Source organism: Centropristis striata, chromosome 21 (assembly GCF_030273125.1).
Source record: "Centropristis striata isolate RG_2023a ecotype Rhode Island chromosome 21, C.striata_1.0, whole genome shotgun sequence".
Classification (NCBI taxonomy): domain Eukaryota; kingdom Metazoa; phylum Chordata; class Actinopteri; order Perciformes; family Serranidae; genus Centropristis; species Centropristis striata.
In genome coordinates, this window is record NC_081537.1 from 15,504,932 (window position 1) to 15,528,779 (window position 23,848).

Sequence of the window (23,848 nt, forward strand, 5' to 3'; positions counted from 1 at the left end):
GTTGTATTCAGTTTTCCCGTAAATCGTTTGAGCGATGTTACCAAATACCTGACAGCAGGATAAAAAAATACTTTTCTGAATGTTTTTTTTTTTATGTTTCCAGATTTACAAGGAGCAGCTCAACACTCGCATCGTGCTGGTGGCCATGGAAACGTGGTCTGCTGAAAACAAGGTCTCAGTGGGCGATGACGCCTTGCTCACCCTGCGTGACTTCATGAAGTACAGGAAGGAGAGCATCAAGGAACGCTGCGACGCCGTTCACCTCTTCTCGTGGGTTCAACCTCCTGATTGTAGTTTGTGCTGGTGTTGTTTTCCTCCTACGTCTTCTCCTTCTTCTTCTGCTTCTTCCTCCTCCTGTGTCTATTATTACAGCGGTCTCTCTGTTTTTACTGCAGTGGGAGGACGTTCATGAGCAGCCGCAGCGAGGCGGCCTACATCGGGGGCATCTGCTCCATCACTCGGGGTGGAGGCATCAACGAGGTGAACCTCTTATAGGTTTCAGAGGCTACAAATCATGTTGTTTGTCCAACAAAACGTCATAAAAATTGCGTATTTATCAAAGTAATAAATCTTTCTCATGAGTCTGTAACTCTCTCTTGACTTTACTTCTCTCAGTTGTCATTAACTTGATTTATGTGTGTGTCTTCAGTTTGGCAGCGTGGGCCCCATGGCCATCACACTGAGTCAGAGTCTCGGCCAGAACATCGGCATGCTGAGAAACAAAGAGCGGCTGGCTGCAGGTGAGACTAACTTTTATTTACCTCTCATTAGTCTTCATGAGAGGGCAATCTCTCCTGACATGTTTCAGACACACAGAGATGTAAAAAGGCAATTTGCAGCACAAACGTTTTAGTTTAAATACGGGTATCGATCACTTACAGCAAGATCTCCAACTTAAACAATAGAATAGGTCGTTTGTAAATACCACCAATAACGACTCATATGAGCATCATTATACATATGAAAAACACTGCAGCTTCGTTGAATTTAGGCTACAAAACCACTGATCTACTTAATTACTTCCTGCTAAGGTGTCATAAAATACAGTTTAAACAATAAATAAATGTATGTAGATGCCGGAAGTGACAGTTGCGTAAAATCGTGATGCACAATGATGTTCAAATCACATTGTTCACTTTTGTTTTCACATGGGACACGATCCCCTTCCTCCTGGGTGAAAGTTCACAACCTGTATGGTTGTTTTTGAGTGGAGACCAGTCTGATCACTTATCATTCCGACTTGCAATATTTGGTTGGTTCAGCAGGTAAAATTCTTTCAAAGTTTTCTTGGCCAGATATATCTCTTTTTTAAATGCCCTCACCAAATGCAGGTTGTGTCAACCTATAGACCAATTATTTGTATACAAACATGACATTGTGTGCGCATGCTAGTTGCAAAATAAACACACTGCCAATAAGAATACTGTAAAGAAAAACTAGAAAAAACTAACTTTCTACTTTCTCACAGGACTTTTTTTTATTTTACTGTCAAAATGCTGTCTCGATATTATAACAACTTTTAACTCTGGGATAGGCAAGTATAAAAAATGTATATGTGTAAAATGTGTGAAATAATAATGTAATGTACATGCATAAAAATTAAGACTTTTATTAGTACCTATTCGGTTTTGGCAGCCCACCCCACAACAACATGTTCAAAACAGATTACAACTACTCCTGTGATTAAAGTTTTCTTGCGTATTTAAACCAACTTCTGACTCCTTCTGCAACCAACATCCAAGCACAATGGTGTGTGACGCTAGAGTGATGTATTCTGTTGTTCAGCACTCATTTGATTTTCCAACTTTAACATACTTATGAAAAGAAATATTTACAACAACTAAAGGTTATCAGTCTGACCATTTCATATGTAAATATCTTGTCTTTGTACTTTATTAAATTGAATCTATGTCAAAGGATTTGCATCATTGCATTTTGTTTTTATTTACAATTTCTCAGAAAAGAAAACACTTTGAAACACTCCGCCTCTGCTATGCTAGCAGCTCCCTCAAGTGGCGAGTTGCTCAGCAATATTTTGTGTGTGTGTGTCCTTCTGTTCAGGAGACTGCAGGTGTCCAGACCCGTGGCTAGGCTGCATCATGGAGGACACAGGGTATGCACTCTGTATTTTACAATAAATTAATCATTTACCTGTGGTACATTAACAAACTAGAAGAGCACAGACCTCCGCCAAGGCAAAACGTCCTATATCAAAATGTTAATACAGGTAACAAAAAAAGTTTGTATATCCACTCTGTGATTCTGATCGGCTCCAAAATCAAACGGGTCAATCCTTGGTCCATGCTACAACTTTCAACCAAGTTTCATGAAAATTGGACCAGTAGATTTTCTATAATCCTGCTGATAAACAAACCAACAAAAAAAATCTTTAACAGAGCTAATATTTCTCAAGTACAACAGGACTCTGTGGTAATAAAGATTGACATTTTTTACAGAATTAAATGTACCTTTTGAATAGACGTTTCAAGGTTTTAAGAAATATTGCAAATGTTCAAATGTAGCAGGTTGTGGTGGGTGATTTCTGTATTTTTTTTCTTTTGTATGAATTAGTTACTACCTGCCCAGGAAATTCTCTCGCTGCAGTATAGACGAGTACCTGCGATTCCTGCAGCAGGGAGGAGGCAGCTGTCTCTTCAACAAGCCCACCAAGGTGAGTCATCACCAGAGAGGCTGTGCTGGGAGAGTTAATCACATTATTAGATCACACTGAGGCGTCTGATTCTTCCTCTGTTACTTCTATGTAACACACACCAACAAGTATTTCAAAATCCAAATCTCCATCTCCAAAATAACACAGAGGTCTTTTTTTGTACAAATGTATAGATTTTTTTGCTGTTGGTATAATTATATTTTCATTGTCTCTTCTGGTCATATGTGTTATTTGCAGCGGTGGAAAAGTATTCAGATCCTTTACTTAAGTAAAAGTACGACTACCATACTGTGAAATTACTCCACTAAGTAAATGTTCTGCATCCAAAACTTACTTTAGTAAAAGTACCTGAATCACGTCATGTACTTATAGTATCAAAAGTAAAAGTAGTCATTATGCTGAATGGCCCCACTTAGATTGTTATAAATATTCTAAATATATTATTAGATTATTTGTATTGATGCGTGTAAGCAGCATTTTTTCCCCCTCAAGATAGGTCTCATTTTTACTAATGAGTAATTGTTACAAGGTGTAATTAAAAAACAACAGCATCGTATCACTTTAAATTTAGCATGATTTTCATGTCAAAAGTAACTAAAGCTGGCAGCTAAATGTAGTGGAGTAAAAAGTATAACATTTACCCTAAAATGAAGTATAAAGTTGCATAAAATGTAAATGCGGGAAATATATATGTTTGACTCTTTAGTTACCTGACATATTATTTTCCCCCTGTAGCTGTTGGACCCACAGGAGTGTGGGAATGGATATGTGGAGCAGGGAGAGGAGTGTGACTGTGGATCACTAGTGGTGAGCACTAATCAACTCATTTCTTATTTCCTGTCTTATACACACAGGGTATAAGGATTTCTTTCAACCATGCAGCCTTGAGTCTGGCTGGAAAATCTGAGACTCACATTAATGACTAGTTATATATATTTTTTCAATCTGTGCACAGGATTATCCTTATCCTTCCCTGTATCACAGAGTGTAATCTACAATTTATTTTTAAAATTAGGTCTGTCCGTTGATTAAAAACAACAGACTAATCCCACAATTTGCTTGGATTAGTCACAACTAGATGCTTTTTTCATCTTAAAACCATAGCTTGTAATAATGGATATATTTCTGCAAAGGGAAGACACAGAACCATAGAATCTCAGTTTTTCCTCACCAAAGTTTAGCCTAACGTTTTATTGTTATTTAGAACCCTTCATGATAAGATTTCATTTCCTAAAAACAGATTCTTAGATCTTCTATTTTCACATGATACCACTATCCTCACTGTATCTTTGAAACTCAGCCCACTACAGCCCAGAATTTTTGTATTGCTTGACTGTGTTATTTCTAACTTGTTAAATATTTCAAATGAATCACAAAACCCAATTTATTAATTTTAACAGCACTATTTAAATACATTTTGCTATATTTCTTTTAGAGTAACAAAATATAAAGGAATATGTTTATCTAGCAACTCTTCTGTCTTTGCAGTTTTCTGGACTGTATATTATGTCAGTTATGTGACTTCAAAACACTTGTGATCTTCCGATGTACTATAAACATCTCTCTGGCTCACAGGAATGTGCACGGAGTGGAGCCAACTGCTGTAAGAAGTGCACCCTTACCCACAATGCAATGTGCAGCAACGGGCTCTGCTGCAGGGACTGCAGGGTGAGCTGCTGGATAGTTTGTTGCAGTTTCCTTAAGTCTTGATTGACTCTTTGTACTCTCTCCTCTACTTATCGAGCTCAGTAGAATGGAAGTTTTTTCAGTAGTGCCTTATAAATAAACAATATACAGTATACCTGCACCGCTCTAACTCACCTACACGTCTTTCTCTTCTTTCCCTCGTCTTCTTCTCAGTACGAGCTGAGAGGGGTGACATGCCGTGACGCAGTTAACGACTGTGACATCCCCGAGACTTGCATGGGAGACTCCAGCCAGGTAAAAGAAGCCCCAAACACAACTGAACATTCTTCAAAATGCTTAAATAACAGCTCATTAAACTGTCCTCTCTTCTCAGTGTCCTCATAACGTCCATAAGCTAGATGGCTACATGTGTGATGCTGGACAGGTAAAGTCATGCTGCAAAAGTTGGGATGCTGTGGATATGAAAGCACAATGCAATAAAAGTTAGTCTCATCTGCATCAAATTCAGTGTATATATTTACAAAATAAAATTAAGTTTTCCGGTTTTGAGCATTAGATATCATGTCTCTGTACTGTATTCAACTGAATGTAGATTAACAAATCATTGCATTCTGTTTTTATTAGGTTTTTCACAGCATCCCAACTTCTTTTAAATTGGCATTGTATAAAACATATATTTGGGGATGCTTCTCTTCTAACATTTGATAAAATATTTCTCTGTCTTCCTCCTCCTCCTCTTCCTCCTCTTCTTCAGGGTCGGTGTTATGGAGGTCGCTGCAAGACCAGAGATGGCCAGTGCAGGACTCTGTGGGGCTACAGTAGGTTTGCATTGGTTATCAGGCTTTAGTTCTCCAAGTTGCATGGCCCTCTGATTGTTAAAATTTCATTTCTCACACTTTTTTTGTCTGAAGAGAGCAAGTAACAATTGTTAAAGTAACAGTTAAAAGCCATTAAGTGAAAAGACTGTTCTCTCTGCTCAGACTCAGCCGACAGGTTCTGCTATGAAAAGCTGAATTCTGAGGGCACAGAGAAAGGAAACTGTGGCCCAGACTCCAGCGGTCAGGGATGGGTGCAGTGCAACAAGCAGTGAGTGAACAACATTACATTTGTATTCCAATTTATCTTTTATTGTTATTCCTTTAGGCACTGAAGTTGTTATCACTCTTTATGCACTCTTTTTATTACTCCTTATACACTTGTTATTTTTTAATTGTTTTACTCTATTATCTATGTGTAAGCAGATAAGTTTTTTTACTCTATATATATGTTGTCTTTTTTGAGCTATGAATGTCTATTTAATCTCATAATAGCATATTTTGTGGCATTATAAAATCTTTTGTTGAGTTAGGTTTTTTTGTCAATATTGATTTGTTTTTTCTTTTACTTGTCTCCATCAGAGACGTCTTGTGCGGTTTGCTGCTTTGCACCAATCTGACGGACAGGCCGAGGTTTGGTGAGCTGAAGGGGAGGGTCACCAGTCTGACCATCCACCATCAGAACAGATACCTGGACTGCAGGTGAGGCAGGAAGGCTTTTCTCTGGCAGCTTGGTTGGTTTGAACAACAATTAGAAGGATTAAACAAAATCTGGACTACAGGCTGTTTACACAGATCAGAGAGGAGAGGACAAGAGGTTGTAAGTAGAGGGTTGTTAAAATATAGTTGTATTATATTTAGCATGTGGAACCTACATTTTTTGTTCAGTTGTTCAGTTGTAGTTATTTAAGAAATGAATTGATTATTTTTTCTTATTCTTGATGATTTCTGGAATTATAACTGTGTTATTCTGCATAAAAGACATTTTTAGATCGTTCCGTATTTCTTTTTTTAACAATATTTTTATTGAATTTTCAAATTCTTTATCAGAACATATATACATCAGCACGTAAAACAAATAACATAAGATAAATAATAGTAAAAAACATAATAACAATAATAATAATAATTGAAAACAATATTAATAACAGATTATAAATTAACTGAAGCAACTGTATTATTAATTAAAACAATATAATTGGTAAATATTTATATTAGAATAGTAAGCTAAAATAACAAGCCTCAAAGTAATAAAAAAATAATAATAATAAAAATAATAATAAAATAAAGGCAGTATCAATACTTTCATTTTTCCCTCAAAACATTTCTTTTTAGTCAGTGATACATGACTTGTTGGTAATGAACATTTATTTTAACATTTATTTTTATTGAGCATTGATAGTACAGGACATGTACATAAATACAACATTCACAAAAGAAAACTTTGGACCAATGCTCACATCTTTTTTACCCAAACATGTAGGACACTCATCCAGAATGTAGGAAGGATAATGATAGTTGCAATAACAATAATAATACTTATAGTAAGGAAAAACAATACAAAAACAAACAAACAAAAAACCACCATTCACCATTGCTGATGTTGTGTATTACACACTTCAGTTCACATGGATGAATATCGTAAATGCAAATGCTAGAGGGCTGCTAAGTGGTCTTAAGTGGGCACAACCTTAAGTTTCCCCAAGTATGCCAGCACTGGATCCCAAACAGAAAATAATTTATCCCTAGATCCCCTGAGGGTGTATTTTATTTTCTCTAACTGTGTGAACTGCATTAGGTCATTAAACCACAGAGACACACTCGGTGGATTTTTAGATTTCCAGTGTAATAAAATCATTCTGCGTGCAAACTGTTGTAAAAGCAATGATGTTTTTATATCTTTTCCTAATTGTAGAATATCTTCTGCCTGTAGTGTAATGAACATTTTTAGTCATGTCCATAGAGGTGCAGAACAAATATACTGAAGTGAAAAATTAGGTCACAGTGAGTAAAATGTGACGGCAGCAAAAATGGCCCTAAAATTGCTTGGGGTTGAGACGTTAAAATGTCTAAAAAGAATAATCCAAGTGAAAGAACGATGGTAATAAACCAGACAATGCTTTGAGATCAAAGAATAATCTATCCTTGAACCAAATCTGACAACTTAGATTGTAATCAAATGGTTCTCTATAGATCAGTCAAGGGAAAAAAGACTGAATGATGATTAATGTGACCATCTGACCTGCAGGGGCGGCCATGCAGTGCTGGATGACGGCTTGGATATGGGCTATGTGGAGGACGGGACGCCATGTGGTCCAAACATGATGTGTCTGGAGCGCCGCTGCCTCCCCGTCACCACCTTCAACCTCAGCACCTGCCCGGGCTCCTCCACTTCACGCATCTGCTCCCACCACGGGGTGAGTCTGTCAATGCGGACTGAGCTCAAACGCTTGTGGGTTGTACACAAGGTAAGATTTTTAAAGAATCCACCCAAGTTTTTCTTCTATCTTGCAGACTTGCAACAATGAGGTGAAATGCATCTGTGATCCAGACTACACCGGGAAGGACTGTAGCGTGTTTGACCCGATCCCCATCCCCACACCGCCAGACGGCCCAGAGAAGTACAGAGGTAAGCACACTGAGCGGTTTCTCTCCACACAGCCACAGTACAGTCACAGTGGCTCCTCACATCTGTACAATCATCTGCTAAACAAAACAAAAGCCAAACAAATTAAGTACAATTTAACACACATGATGGTCTGAATACTTTTACTTTTGTACTTTTACTTTTGATACTTTAAGTACATTGACATGATGATACTTTTGTACCTTTACTTAAGTAAGTTTTGAATGCAGGGCTTTTACATAAAGTGGAGTAATTCTGCAGTGTGGTATTAGTACTTTTACTCAAGTAAAGGATCTGAATACTTCTTCCACCACTGCTGAGTTCACAAAAGACCTTTAGAGATAGTGTTGCTAATTAACATCCGCTATAAAATCCATTATATTTACACTGGATAGCTGTCTTCAGTCAATCCACCTGTATTGTATTCGTCTCTATTAAATACGTCTTAAATGCATACATAGCAGGGTAGCCCTTACATACATTTTGGCCCAACAGTGCAGTCAAAATAAATGGTTAAACATATACATGAAATACAGCCAGTTTAAAGAATTTAGCAAGACACAAAATAAATGAAAAAAAGAAAAAATATGTATGATGCATAATTGCAAGTGAAAAAGCAGCACATTAATGTGAAATTAAAACAATATGAAGAAACATGAGTTTACAGACGAAATGAGCATCATATTTGCCAATCTGCAGGCTTTATTTTGTTGCAATCTCACTTATTTTGGCCATCTTTTAAAAGGCTATTCTACTGATATCTAGGTGATAATGTTAGAAATTAGTGGTGCAGAAGATAGAGACTGAATTATATTTACCCACACACAAATGTAGCATCAAATCACAGTTCAAACTTGACAGTTTAATCCAATATTTTAACTATTTGATGCTTAAAATTCAACAGTCACAAAATATATAAAATATAATTTTTTTGACACTTGCCACTCTTGCATGCTTTTTCCCTTCACTGGTTGACTCCTTCACTCCCACAGGTCCCAGTGGTACCAATATCATAATAGGTTCGGTTGCTGGTGCAATTCTGGTGGCAGCGATAGTCCTGGGGGGAACTGGCTGGGGATTTAAGTAAGAGCTCTGGCATGTCTCCATCTGTGTGTGCCTGCTGTGTTCCTCTGTCAGCTAACACACACACACACACACGCCTGCGGCTCGCTGCTGAATGCTCCTCTGCTTGTTGTCTGATTCATGCTCACAACCAGAGCCCATGTTGGGTTATTAATAAGTCGGGGGGGTCGGTCTCCATCTGAGGGTTCTGCTAGAGGAAGGGAGCATGAATGATGGTGCTTACAACCCCTCATTAGTCACTTTGGCTGGGAAGCCCTTTGATAGCATTCACATCGTGGCATGGGATGATTGGCCTCTTTGAAATACTTGGCAAAAGATTCGCTGGCTCTTCATTTTCAAATATGATTATATAGCTGTGTATCTTTGGTTTTTTGACTGTCAGTGAGACAAAACAAGACACCATGGCTTCTGGGAACTTAACTGTATAGACTGTATAAAAGAAGTGGGCGTAGTCACTGTGGCTTCACCTGTTGCTTTGTGGATGTTTTGAAGCCTTGATTTTGGCATTATGACTGTCGCCAGATGAACGGTGACTCTTTATAGTGTCTTTTAGTACAACCGAATGCTGATAAAGACATTTTTTGTCAACCAAAGTGTTACAATTAACTTTCATGAACAGAAAACACACTGTGGAAAGGTCAAAGCTTAAGGCTAAAATACAGTGCACTGTGGTAGCAACCTGTCAATAACAAGATTTCCACACCCTGTAGCATACCCTGCTATATCGTCTATTTTTCTCTAAATTGGACCACAATTAACATCATGCTTTATTGATTTAAAACTAGCGATTGAGACCTTAAACTCATTTCATTTCCCGAGGGTATAAATCAAGTGAGAGTAGGGTAATTTTCTCATATACCTCTATATAGTCGGACTTCTTTTTGCAACCAGTGGAGCCGCCCCCTGCTGGCCGTTAGGCAGACTGCAGGGTTAAGGCACTTCTGCTTTGGCTTCACTTTTCACATCCAGAGGTTTCAGCTTATAGCAGCCTTATTCAAGTTATTTTCTCAACCAAAAATTACAATAAGTCTCTGGTTCCAGCTCATCAAATGGGATGATTTGTTTCTTTTCTTTAATAAAAAAACTTATGTTGAGCAGGAAAGAAGTGACAGTCTGACCTCTGCAGCCCCTTATCTCTACTTGAGGCTTCGATGCCTGCTACTATTGCCTTTCACACAAGAACTTCTAACCTAACTGTCTGTTGTAGAGTTACATTGTGGGTAATGTACTTTTATTTTATTGTCATTGAAATGTTTAACTTTGTGCACCAAATCGGAAGACTGCATGGCATAAGAAGCTAATTTATGTACAGGAATATTTATGTATTAATCTCTCCCTCCTGAGTCAGACAGTTTTATCAGAATGCAACAATCAATGCTGGAGATTTCCTACAATCCCAAATAAATATTTATGAATAGATAAAGCTCTTTCCATGTTCCACTTTGCACGACTGGATCTTCTTTCTGCAGTTTGTTTCATGATGCTGCCTTGCCTCATGTTAGCTGTTAGCTTTGCTGTGGCATGCCTGCAGGATACAAAGAAACTAAAATGCTTGTCTGCGACTGTAATTACATTACTTACCTTGTACGCTAGCATTAAATGTGCCTGGATAGTTACTCCAGTTGCAAGGCCCTTGATAGTTTCACATGCCTCTCTGATGCTTTGCTTCTAAGGCCTTGGGTTCATTGCATGTTCTTTTTCTTTCACTCTGCTTCTTGCGTACATGAAACAACAGTTTATAGTCTGCAGGCTGTTTCTACTTCACGTGTTCTCTCTTTTTTGTTTGTCTGCACCCTCCATGTTGTTCCTGCCTCGCTGCGGATCCAGAAACATCCGAAGAGGAAGGTACGATCCCGCCTTTCAGTCCTGATCCTGAATCACTGTCCATATGTCACCATAATGCCACCTGTTTTATAAAAATCCTCTGAGCTGAGCACCTTAAAGATATTCCTAAGCCCACACACACACACACACACACACACACATATCTGTCACTTGCTTTTATGACATCATCTTTGACACATTTTTTATCTAACGTTTACTTGTATAGGGACACGTATATAGCATGAACCAATGCCGCATAGCACAGCAGTTATATAGCCTATGCTTGTTTGCAAAACCCTTACATAAATGAGCATTTTAAAAAAACAAACCTTAATGCAACTCAATCACTATCTATATATATATATATATATTTGTTTATTTGTACTGCATGTCCCATCAATAACTTGGCTGCCATTTCTAGAATATTAGCTGCAGTGTTGACTTTGTAATGCTCATTTCATAAGACTTTCAATAATAAAACACCTCTTTTAAGTTTTTGGTTATTTTTGTTATTATTTTGACATCCATCAGCTGTGTTACAGCTGCCACTAATTAGTCGATTAATTTATCGATCAATTAGTCAATTCATTGTTTAGTAAATCAACAGAAAATTTGTCAGCAGCTATTTTGAGAATTGATTAATCGTTAGGTGATTTTTCATGCAAAAAGTAAATAATTTGGTTCTTTAATGTGACTTTCCTTGTTTTATGTAGTAATAAATTTAATATAAATTTAAAATGTAATGAATTTAAAAGTAATACTTTTATTTTCACCTTGGGCTCTAGGAAATTGGGATGGGATTTTTCTATCTTAAAAGCAACTCAATGTTCACAAAGCAACCGGAACAAGAAACCCCACATGATAATGAAAATAAATTAATAAATAATAAATAACAATAAAAAAAAAAAAAAAAAAAAAATATATATATTTTTTTTTTTTTTTTTTTTTTTTTTTAAATATAAAAATAAAATAAAATAAATTAATAGGAAAAAATAAGTTGTAAACTATTTTTAAAATAACGCAATGAATGAAAAATAAACAAATGAATGAATACAAAAGCAGTTAGCCAGGCAGTAGTATTTTCTGATGTTTTAAACAAGTAATTACATTTTTCAAAAATCTGAAAATTAATTAAGTTAATTAAGTAAAAAAAAAAAAAAAATTCATTTCAGCTCTGACCACTATTTTCCATGCTTTAATTCATCCTCGCTGCCCTGTTGGTTTTATCAGATTCTTCAATATTTTTCTCTCTTCCCTCCCCTCTTTTTCTCTTCCCCTCCTTATCTTCCTTCTCCACTTCCCTTATCTCTCCAGATCTTCGGGCGGTTGAGTCGTATCTCTTCTCCGTCATATCTTCCTCACACTGTGTCCAGTCCGCTCTGAGTAGATGAAACAAAGATGTCTTCCACTAACGAGCCCTCAGACCTTTCCTGCTCTCTTTTCCTCATTCTGTCTCTTTTGGTATTTTCCTCCTGGGATGTCAAATTTTTACTTTTTAAAGTTCGGTATGGAAGCCCTGAGGATCTCAAAGGCTTCTGGTCTGGTTCCAAATCTTTAAGCTGACGTCATCTGTATGGCTTCTGGTTTCAACCTCACTTTTTATTTGCTTCATCGTGGTCAGGACACACACTTTTTGGTTTTCCTTTCCCTTCCACTTGTCATAGCTGATCTTCTGCCATACAGACTGTTATTGTGCTTTACCTTTAAGTGATTTCATGGAAGAAGACCTTGTACTTCTTCTTTTTCTCTGGACTTCTTTGGGAAGCCCTCTGTTTTAACACATATTTAACCTCATGGAGAACCACCTCCTCTCAGTGGTGTGACTTTAACTGCAATAGAAAGTGTACAAATATCACCAAATAGTGAATGTTGATATTTTATCTCTCTAGATGAGGATTATTTTTGTGTGCTAGGCTTTTACATTCCACAGTAATAGCCATATTTTCTCTTCGTATGCTGCCTTTCATTATCAAACAGTAGTCCGTGCTAAATCAGAGCTTCTACATAATATGCATTAATGTATGAATGAATAGTTCAGGCCTGCGAGGAAGCTAGTCGATTAGTAGTTTTCGGTTCCCCACACCGAATGTTTTATCCCGCTGTATGATATGTAATCCATATACAACCAATATGCATACAAGTATGCTGATCATGGGTGCTGATGTACATAGTGTAACATAAGGTCGACTCATTGAGACAGCAGTGACTCACTGCCGCTCTGAATGGAAGCACAAGTCTGCAGAGAGAAGACTCTTCCTGCCTCTCAGCGTAAAACTGCTCATTTTCAACGTTCAGTCAGTGAGAGAGGATTAGGGGAATTTGAGTGCCTCTCGGTCTCTAAAATTGACTGGATGCCAGATCCTTTGGGCCACAGAGAAAGATGTGTGAGTGTTTTATGGTTTCGTACTTGCCTCTGAGAGATTTTTAAGCTGCAAAGTTATGACGAATATCGCTGGTTGCCAACCTGCAGAGCTCCACTAGAGGTCGCCAAAGTGTCATAGGGGGTTCTTGATTTTAAAGATTTCTTTAAAGGTAAATTCAGTTGGTCTATATCCCAGCCTTTCATTAAGTTCTGGGAAGGAAATGCAATGAAATTGTTATTTAAATCTGGATTATTATTTAAGGCGTAAATGCAAACTCACAGGATAAGGGAACAGTGAAGACCTGAACACTTTATGAGCTATATTCTCACACTTGCTCAACAGCCTCGTCCTGCATTTAAAAAAGTATTGAAAAACAGTTAAGTGAGTATGAAAAACCAAAGAGCTAATAGAACAATAGCCAAGCGTCAGGGAGAAGAAAACCCTAAATTTGTAAAAACAAGAACCTGTTTAATATGTATAATTGCATAAAAAATACATACAATATTGTATTGAAAGTCCCTCAAAATCACTCTTTTCACACAAAGTTCCCACAGTCACTATTTGGGTTAATTATTCAGTTTATTAGTTGTTCTGTACAGTTATCGTTATGCATTTAATACAGTATGAAAGTAAATAAAATATGTTACTTAATCAGGGGTCAAAAGCTTACTATGATAATCATAAAGGTTTGAAACCACTGACACAGAGTCAGTTCCACATATGTACATAAATAATGATTTTATGTCCTCAATCAAACTGAGGCAACACAACCAAAAAGATTCCAAAAAAGTTTGGACGTTGTGAAAAATGTAATAAAAACATCATGCAGTGATTGACAAATATTATCGAACTATATTCAGTTGATTGACACTCATGTTAATTATGATAAATTCTGTTTTTATTTTTATTTTCTTCAGTGTCCCAACTTTTTTGGAATCAGGGTTGTAGAAAATAAATGCAATATGCTTTATCTCTAAATAGAAATACATTTATTGTGACTGAATGGATACAGATTATAAGCAATAAATATGTACAATAAAAAAAACTTTTAGAAACATGATCTCCCTTAGATAAAAGGGTCCTATTCTGCAGCTTTCATGTGCATCCTTTTCTCCGTTTATCCTCTCTGGATGTCAGAGAACCTTAAAGGGACAGTTCACCATAAAATCAAAAATACATATTTTCCCTCTTACCTGTAGAGCTATCTATCAGTCTGGAGTTGCAGAGTGTTGGAGATGTCGGCCTTCTCTTGAATATGATGGAACTAGACGGAACTTTCCATAGATAAAGGCCTAATTACTCGAGATAATCCACAGACTTTGTTGTGAGCCTTTTTAATATAGGAGCTATTTTCTTTAGTGGGTTAAGTTTGGTAGAAAGAAAGTATTTCCTTCATGAAACTGGTTACAACAAGGTCTGTGGATTATCTTGAGTAACTGGGTCAGGATGTCTGCAAAGAGGCATAAATACCATAAATTACAGAAGAGGATTAAGGTCAGGTGGGAGAAAAAGGAGGAGGAAAAAACGATTAATTATGAGAAAAAAGTTGAAATTATGAGAATAAAGTCAACTTTTTGAGTTCAGTAAAGTTGGAAATATATATTCAGAGTTTTTCCTGTGTCAATAAGTCATCAGAGGAACATCAGAGAAATGGCACATCTGTCCCATATATAAATAAGGTGTTTCTGGACAGTTGGGTAGACTGCAAGCTACAAGCCATGTCATAAAATGAGCAATAACCACAATATTTAACTCTCCTGTTATGTTCGTTTCTCAGGAACAGCAATAATGTTTGTGGGTCAGTTTGACCCAGGATATGTTAAATTCTCCGAAAGTGTCAGAAACTAAAAAATCCCAATACACATTGTTTATATTTAATTAATAACTCAATTACTAACCATTTCAATCAGTATTTAGTCCAATGGAGTTCTTTATCTATCACAGATCATGGTTCAATGAGGATAATTCACATAATTCATTCAGAATGTTTTTCATAAAAAAAATAAAAAAAAACATGTTAAAGCTTTTTTTAATGTAAATTGGAAATACCTACATATAAAATACAATGGTTTTATATGACGTTGATTTTTTAATTTTTTAATTTTACTTTATTTATTTATTTAATTATTTTAAACTATTTTTTTCATTTTTAAACTTTGAAATGGGTCATTTTGACCCCCAATATAACAGGAGGGTTAAGGGTCTAGTGGTACTAAAATCCCCACACACATAAATTAACTACTCTTGGTAGTAGGTTACCAAAATTATTGTTTTTGGAAAAAATCTGCTTTTATGTACTATATATGTGATTTTTTTAGACATATATTGAATGTATTGAGGAAAATCAGGTTGTAGCTCGCAGTCTACTTCACCAGACTCAAAAAGTTTACTTTATTCTCAACATTTAGACTTTTTTCTCGAAGTGCATAATGGAAAAAAAATGCTCCTTCTCTTATGATTTTTTTTTTCTCCGACCTGACCCTAATCCTCTTCCATAATATACAGCACTACAGGTAAGGGTAAAAATGTTTCTCTTTCAAATCAGGGTTAGAAAAATGTCCTCCTGTGGTTATCATTCTATTGAAAGATTGCTTGAGAAGCCTTGTTTCACTCAGTTACTGTAAAGAAGTACATAACAGCACAGGTGCCACAAGAGATGATCCAAGCTACACTGCCAGTTAAACTACAACAGCATTAAAGGAATATGTTGACATTTTCTCTGCCTTTTAAACTAGAATCAGTTTTAAAATATCCAAAAGAGATTCTTGAAGGACTAAAATGAGTGCAGTTAGTCACATAAATCGTTTCTAATTTTCACTTTTAACTGCAGGTGGAGGTTAAAAACTCCAATTTGAGGATTTAAAATGTCAATGTGTTTGCCTTTAATTCTACTTGAACTCTTTATTCCGTATACACACTGAATAAAAACACTTCTCAAGGACAGACTCGGCTGAAAGCTCAGGTCAAACTGTGTTCACCGCCACTTTTTGTGATCACGCATGTTCTAGTTGAGGTCATCAAAGGGTTTTTTGGCGCCATTCACACATGGAAGTCAACATTTGGGCTCACAGGAAGGTAACCAGTATTAGCTTCTGATGTAAATACTCATATTATTGCATATTAAAATATATATTAAAACATATCTGAATAACAGTCACTGTGTCAGCATATTTGTTGTGGAGTAAAACCCTGATAGAAATGTATGTATTCATTATTACTTGGGTAGTTTTATTGGAAATGCATCAGGATTAACTATTGAATTCTATCTTTCTGCATTAGATTAGTTGTTAAATAGCAACTTAAGTAATTTTATACTGTAAATAGGATTCTGTGATATTATAATAATAGATATTAAGTATAACAGTGATTATCAGCCGTGATAAAAAAATCTGTGGTGGTGAAGAGTTAACTTTAAACTGGCTGGATTTCTTCCCATTCAGTAATCAGCTGGTATTTGTAAACATTTTTGAATATTTGCTGGATGTCAGTGAGGTCTCTTCAGGGTTTGTTGAGGACAGGAATGAGAACTGTGTATCTGTGCCTCTTACTATATCAACTGAGGTATTTTGTTGATACAAACATGCTTCGTTTGTCCTGTGCAAGTATTAATGAAAAACAAGTTACGAGTTAAATATTAAAATACCATTATAATACTATGCTTAACAACTTAACAACATAGAAATTTGAAAAGTGTAAATACAAACATTTTTTTTAACATAAGCTAAGTAAGTAGAAAAAAGAAAATACTTATACATTTTTGGTATAGTTTGTCCAAAAATGTAAAAAAAAAAACCAGAAAAACAAAACGCACAAAAAACAGCACTATGGCAATGTCACTGGGCATACTGTTCAGAAATGCAACAAAAAAAATAGCCATAGAATAGTATTGATAGTAGTCATTGATCATTCTAATCACATAAAAACTCTGGGCTGACAAAAATGTCAAAAATTGTGCATTTTGTCCAAAAATGCCATAAAATATGTCTCCTGATAACTGTGATAGCATAGTTCGTACAAAAATGCAGAGGTTAAAAAATGTTTCTGTTGAGGGACTAATAACAAAAATATTTTCCCCGTTAAATTGAAGAAATCTTAAGACATAAAAGACTTAGACATTAAATAGATGTTGAAAAGTTATCTTGGATATTGTCCAAATATCCCCAAAAAAATCATAAAATAGTCAGTTGATAATTTTGCATACAGTTTATATATATTTAATAATCTACTGAAATATAAAGTATTTTATTAACAGTGATAGAATGTTTTAATTTGGGACTTGTATTGAAGAGAAAACATGACAACAGTTGTTTGACTTTTTATTATTTAAAAATACAGATTAGATGGAAAACAGAAGAGGACATTAAACTGAAACATGGAAGACTGCTCTTCTTCTTGTTACTGACTTTAAAAGGACTAAATGACTAATGATTTCTGGCATTTTTCAGATGTTTAATGCCACTTTCTTCAGATGTCTGTCTCCCCAGAGTCTCCTTTGCCCTTCGGCTGCCTCCAGTTAGCGCAGATGGACTCTTCGTAGTCTCCCATCCCTTCAAACTCAACATCAGGAGACTCAGAGGCCAAAAGTGCAGCTTCCTCTGGTCCAAGAAAATCCTGAGAAAGAAGTTATTCATGGTGATAATAACTATTGGTTTTAGAAGTTTTCCATAAATGTTTTGGAAACATCCACAGGCACTTAAAAATATGTTGTTTTTCTGTATTCTCACCTCATCATCCAGCTGTAAATACTTCTGTGCAGATGTCAGCATCTGCTTTTGAGTGACTGTTCGGTTGTAGAGTCTGAGAGCCTCCTGTTTAAACAGACACAACAAGAATATCAGAACAGCAAACTGGTAAAGCTTTAAAATGTTCTAAATATAGTGTATGTTTAAGGGGAGACACGACAAGTGAATAGGGTAGTTGTTTTTTTTTCAACATATAGATATCACCATGGAACTTCCCCAGTTTGTTATTCACATTTAGACAATCCTTTTTTGCATGACAAGTATTCTGAAATGTTATGTTTGGTTGTGTAAATGATGTGTTAACTCATTAAATTAGCTAATTTGCATATATTTACAGGACATAAATCTGAACATTTGATCAAGCACATTTTTAAAGTTATTTTATTTTGTTGACATATACTAATACATTTGCTAAAATTTTTCCCTTTTTACTCAAATTAGATTTTGAATGCAAGACTTATACTGGTTAGTAGTCTTTTTTACACTGTTACTGCTATTTTTACTAAAATAAAAGATCTATTTAAAAAAAAATGTAAAAAAGTTATTTTACAAATTTCTTTTTTAAAAATACAGATAATATACAGTAAATATCTATTTAAAAATATTTAGATGTAGAATAACAAAGGTTTTTTACAGAAGGAAAGTGGGATATCACCTTTTATATTTTCATAAACCAGAAAATACTGTCAAAAGTAAGCCTTTTGGTTTTACATACGAAATGTTGTATGAATCAGGGTATAAAAGATATATAAACAAACCACTCAGTAAAATTCTTTCGAATATTGTTAGGAATAAAACTGGTAAGTTTGGTCTGTAAGTCTGAAGTGGCCCATGCATTAGAGCGTGAAATCTTAAAAGTGCAGTGTAAAAATGCACAAAATGACTTCTTGCAATTAATGTTGGTCTGCTGTTCTTGCACTGAAAAAAAAGACATCACAGTAAGTGGTTATTTTTTATTTTCTTTAAACCTTTTGTATTCCTATTTATACTGTTATACACTGCAAATTATGTGGTTCTTAAGATAAAACAAACTTAGAAGAACAAATTTAGAAGTGTTAGATCATTTTTCTTGTTTTAAGAGTTAATTTCTTATTTTAAGTGTTCAACAAGCTTATTTCTAGATTTAACAATCTTAATTTAAGTAATCTTGTCAAGTGAAATTATCTGTCCATGCAGCAAGATCATTTCCTCAGATTTAGTGTTTTTATCTTGTTTTTAGACACGCCTTTTTTGCAGTGTACATGCATTTGAGCATGAAATATGTTACTGCACTGTAAACATATTTAAAATTGCAGTTTCATCATATCTGGTTAAGTGCACAGTCCTATATGTGGCCCTTTGGTAGTGTCAGTGAAAAATTGTGGCCCCCTTCAGCATTTAAGTTGCCCATCCCTGGCGTAGAGCATGAGAAAAAACTATGTTGGAGAAAACAGCCTTTAAAGATTTCATACATTTTAATGGAAATTACTGTTTGAAGACAAAATATTGAATCTAATTCATAGCAACAACAGTATGGAACATCATTTCCTCTCACCATCCTGGGTGCGAAGTGTTCGGCCTGCAGGCCCCACTGTTCACTGTATTCTTTATAATACTTCAGGTTCTGCTTCATGACCTGGTCATCAGGTTCAAACAGGAAGTAGCTGTGAGCACAGGGCAGCGCATTGCGGCCATCATTCACTGGTCGGAGAGAAAAAATCAGCAGATTATCGTCTGTTTGAGAGCAGTGATAGAAAGTTCAGTTGTAGTTGTAAGCTTACACTTATAATAGGCAAACTGGAGGTAGTGGTAGATAGTGGGCACAAACTTCTCCACAAAATAACCTCCAACATTTGGCATCAAGTTTTCTTCACACTTCAGCTGACAGTTTAAAACCTCAACATAAACATCTGTGGAGAAGCAGAGCAGAGATTATTTATTAGCAAAAGTCACAAAATAAAATCAGAGACAGGTGAACTTAAGAAAAGGCACCAATGAATTCATGTAAAAGTATTTAATTAGAAATAAAAGCCCTACATTCAAAATCAGCATAATATACTTAAAATTTCAAAGAAAACAACACAACTAGACAGGAATTAAACATGCAGATTTTTGCATCAACCTTTTTTTAATCTATTAATGGTTATCTGGAGCATTTTGCCTTTTTTGAAATAAAAAGTCAAATAACATTACAATTAAATAACAGTAATTTACGGATACATTATTTCTGTATTCAAATATATATTTATGTAGAATATAAACTTTTACTGCAAGATTTACAGTTTTTTCTTTTTTCTGATTTCTTTTCAATTTTTTTGTAATTTAATTTTTTTACTGTAAGAAAACAGAAAGTTGCCTTCATTTTACATTCAGTAATATGATGTGTATTTTAACAGAATTCACCATTATTTAACATTCAAGCAATTTCATGATAATGTAAAAATCAATAATATTCATTCATTATTCATTATATTCATTTACAAATGTCAAAGTCCATTTTATGGGTAATACTTGTTAAAACAATAATTTACATTTTTTATGGCTTAATGTAGAAAAAAAGGCAAGAAAAATCTTGTAAAATAAAAGCCCTGCATTCAAAATCCGAAAAATATACTTCAAATTCTGAAAAAAAAGTATATTTAAAAATAAAAAAGTAAAATACTTTTGCTAATATATATATATATATGACTGATATATTATTATGTATGACATGATTTACTGTTTTACTGCTCCACTACTACTTTATACATGGGTAAATAATTTGGTTCTGTGCAAAATGTAGGTTCAATCTTACAATGTGATGTTTTTTATAAGCACATCACATGTCTATTTATGTAAAGTCTTAATCTAAAAACACGATGTAGTGGAGTAAAAGTACAATATTTCCTTACAGTTCTGCTCTCTTTTGCGTCTCTTGCAGGGCCAGATGTGTTCTCCTTTGTTTTAAATCCTTTAAATACTTCACACTAACCTGCTATGAATGCGTAGAAGTCACTGTGTGGTGAAAGTTGACTGATCCCTTCACAGTCTGCCTGACAGATGTCATACTGGTGGAGGTAGAGCCTCAGAGCTTCCTCCATGTGCTCCACACTGCTGCTGTAGTCTTCTGAGCTAATAAGCTTCACTCCTCTCAGAAAGAAGGCCTGGAAGAACAAGTTCAGTGTGAGATTTCTAGTTGCGGTTAATGCAGTCAGAGCAATTAACAAAAAATATGTATATATTTTGTTTCATATTTTGCATGTATGAGTGACGCTTTCTATATGATCAAAGATATATTATTGTACAAAAATACAATTTTATGTCAATAACGTCAAGATAAAATAATGTTTGCACGTTTTTCAAAAATAATAAACCAGATGACACTTTTATAGTAAATACAATGCTTTACCATTTGGATTGTTGTGTAAATCAACCCCAAGTCACTCTATAGTTGAATGTAATACATTTGTATCATTATTGCATATTATTTGTGTAATTAACTGGGCCACCCCCTTAAATATGTGAAGACATATCAGGCTGACAATAGTATAATGTAAACAACACTGCCAGAGCCGCAATGAGTTTGAAGTAGATGTGTGAATGATCAACAATCAATATTATTGGCAGAAATAGAGGGCCCCGAAATTGAATTTTGCATAGGGCCCCATGGAGGCTTGGGCCGGTTCTGAATGCAGTATTAAACTGTGGAACATGCTGGCGAGGTTGTCCACACCTCATATGGCCGCTCTTCATGGTCGGTGAGGTAGCCGCTCAGGTCGTACTGGCTCTTGTACTCCTCCATCAGCTGGTGGATCTCCTGGTCCTCTGGGTTCTTCTGGAGGTAGGTGTAGGCACATGGGATGGCCCTCTGCAGGTCGCTCAGCTGGGAGAAAAACACTGAATTACCTCAGCTGTTGTTAGGAAGAAATACACACACAGAGAAATAATAACTAAGGACGTTTACTCAAGTACTGTACAGTTTTGAGGCACTTGTATTTTACATGAGTATTTCCATTTTAAGCTACTTTATACTTTTACTCCAGTACATGTCAGAGGTAAATATTGTACTTTTCACTTCACTACATATATTTTAAAGATTAAGTTACTATTTATTTATATTTTCTATCAATGATCTAAAATTTCACATACACTTCAATAATTACGACACCAAACAGTATGTAACTAAAGTAATTAAAAGAGCTTGAGCTGCAACATTAAAGTGATGTAAACATGAATGCATTAAGAGTGAGAGAGAGAATTCAATAATGTATGAAGATTATGAATTGGGCCATTCTGAAATATGGGTACTTTTAATTTGTACATTATGTATATTTTGATGCACTTTTACTTAATTTAGATTTTGAGTGCAAGACTTTTACTTATAAAAAGTATTTTTACACTCTTGTATTACTATTTTTACTGAAGTAAAAGATCTGTAAAAAAAAAAAAAAAAAAAAAAAAGAGGGAAAAAAGAAAGAAAATTTAAAATGTCAACAGTAATCAAGTTATTTTACAGATAATTTCTTTAAATATACAAAAAAAAAAAAAACTAAATAGTGGTCATTTAGTATAACTGAATATTTTCCATGTTGCTCATTTTGTTGTTGACACCTGGAACCCTTTTGAAGGAACCCTGCTATCCAGGGACCATTAAAAACAACTGGTTTCTGACATTTCCTCAGTTAATTTGTCAATGCTAAGTAATCTATGTTAATTTCATCTTAAAAATCCTTTAAAACTGAACATTTTTCGGGGATGATGATGTAAAAACAGCTGTGATATGTTGATAAAAGACGTCCAGAAAATGACTAATGAGTCTCACCCTGGAGTACGCAAAGTGCAGGTATCTATATGGGGATCTTCTGCTGAAATCCTCCAGGATCTCTCTGCCGGGAGGAGGCAGCTGCAGCGCGGGGAAATGCGCTCGGCACTTCTTCTGACAGGACGCTCTCATCATAACGTGCCAGTAGACGCGGAGCTCCTTGTTTCCTGTGAAGGACGGTTCTTCATATTTGCTGCTGTTACAGAGCCGCGCGCAGTATCTCACGCTGTCTTTAAGGAGCCGGTGTAAACGCAAACTCAGTTCCAAATATATGACCGATTCCTCCCATTTCTCTGCTGCGTAATGGTCCAAAGCCAATCCATACGCAGTGGTGAGGGGCATGAGCTCCTCTTTGGGGAAATTTCTGAAACTGTAGTTGTCATATTGCGCGGCTGTCATAAAAACAAAGGTCAGACAAAGCAACGTCAACAACGCGTCTCCTTTTGCGCAAAATGCAACCATGATAAAATAGTTTCCCACATATTAGTCTGCTTCCTCTGTCGGCTCCTGTTGGGCTCCAGTGTCTGTGTGGTGGTCTGCTGAAGTGCTTAGGGGTCTGTGGGAATTCCGGGATTGGGTCTTTCAGAGTTGTGGTCTCGAGTTTCACTCTACAGGCCCACAGCTGTTACACACTGCTGTTTCTTTATTTGGCACAAAAATATACGTGCGTAAAACTGACCGCTTGTGCGCATTGTTCTGATTTGTTGACTGTGCACTCGTGCAAGTTTAGTGTCAACATCAATATGATGAATAAAACGTTAAAACAAGACTTTTTCCATTCGATTTACTCATTATTATGACTGAAATGTCTTCTATAGGGTCGTTTTAGGTTAGTGCAGCGGGCTAAATATATACATTCCTATTTTGTTTAGAGTAGTTATTGTTCTTCCCACAATACTTTTTGGATTATAAGACCTGTTTGATCTCCTCTTACAAGTTATATTGAGACGTCTAAGGATGTTGGAAAGGAAGTGAATTCCCTCGCGGACCAAAATAGTCCCTTTTATCCACTTCATCTCTACTTGAGAGCGCTTTTTGAAATTTTCACGGCATTAATGGAAAAGCTGAAACTTTGGGGGCTCTCAGACCACTTTACGGCTCAGAGAGGCTGATCCAGGGAGGCGTGACTCAGATGTACGCAGCTGAATAATGCGATGCTGGAAAATCAAGACACACAGACGAATAGGGGATTTTACTTTCAAAATAAAAGCTGAAATGAAAAGAAACCCAAACACTCAAGTATCCATTCTTATGAGTCGACCCCTGACACTGGGAAAAGATATCGCTGCACAATATT

At 35.7% G+C, this 23,848-nt stretch overlaps 1 protein-coding gene and 1 pseudogene across 1 annotated transcript in view; one reads left to right on the top strand and one right to left on the bottom strand.

Moving 5' to 3' along the window:
* The window catches only part of adam11 (ADAM metallopeptidase domain 11), a 33,110-nt gene extending 21,952 nt beyond the window's left edge, over positions 1-11,158 (top strand). Inside the window, exons 11-26 of the mRNA XM_059324120.1 lie at positions 104-270; positions 396-480; positions 650-740; positions 2,062-2,113; positions 2,572-2,671; positions 3,407-3,478; positions 4,247-4,339; positions 4,532-4,612; positions 4,692-4,742; positions 5,073-5,136; positions 5,299-5,404; positions 5,716-5,835; positions 7,382-7,550; positions 7,648-7,762; positions 8,752-8,842; positions 10,670-11,158. Coding sequence (XP_059180103.1) covers positions 104-270; positions 396-480; positions 650-740; positions 2,062-2,113; positions 2,572-2,671; positions 3,407-3,478; positions 4,247-4,339; positions 4,532-4,612; positions 4,692-4,742; positions 5,073-5,136; positions 5,299-5,404; positions 5,716-5,835; positions 7,382-7,550; positions 7,648-7,762; positions 8,752-8,842; positions 10,670-10,712 — 1,500 coding nt within the window. The 3' untranslated portion in view covers positions 10,713-11,158. The remainder of the gene's footprint in view (positions 1-103; positions 271-395; positions 481-649; positions 741-2,061; positions 2,114-2,571; positions 2,672-3,406; positions 3,479-4,246; positions 4,340-4,531; positions 4,613-4,691; positions 4,743-5,072; positions 5,137-5,298; positions 5,405-5,715; positions 5,836-7,381; positions 7,551-7,647; positions 7,763-8,751; positions 8,843-10,669) is intronic.
* A 708-nt stretch (positions 11,159-11,866) lies between these two features.
* LOC131959957 (cartilage-associated protein-like) lies at positions 11,867-23,537 on the bottom strand (annotated as a pseudogene).
* Between the last annotated feature and the right edge of the window lie 311 nt (positions 23,538-23,848).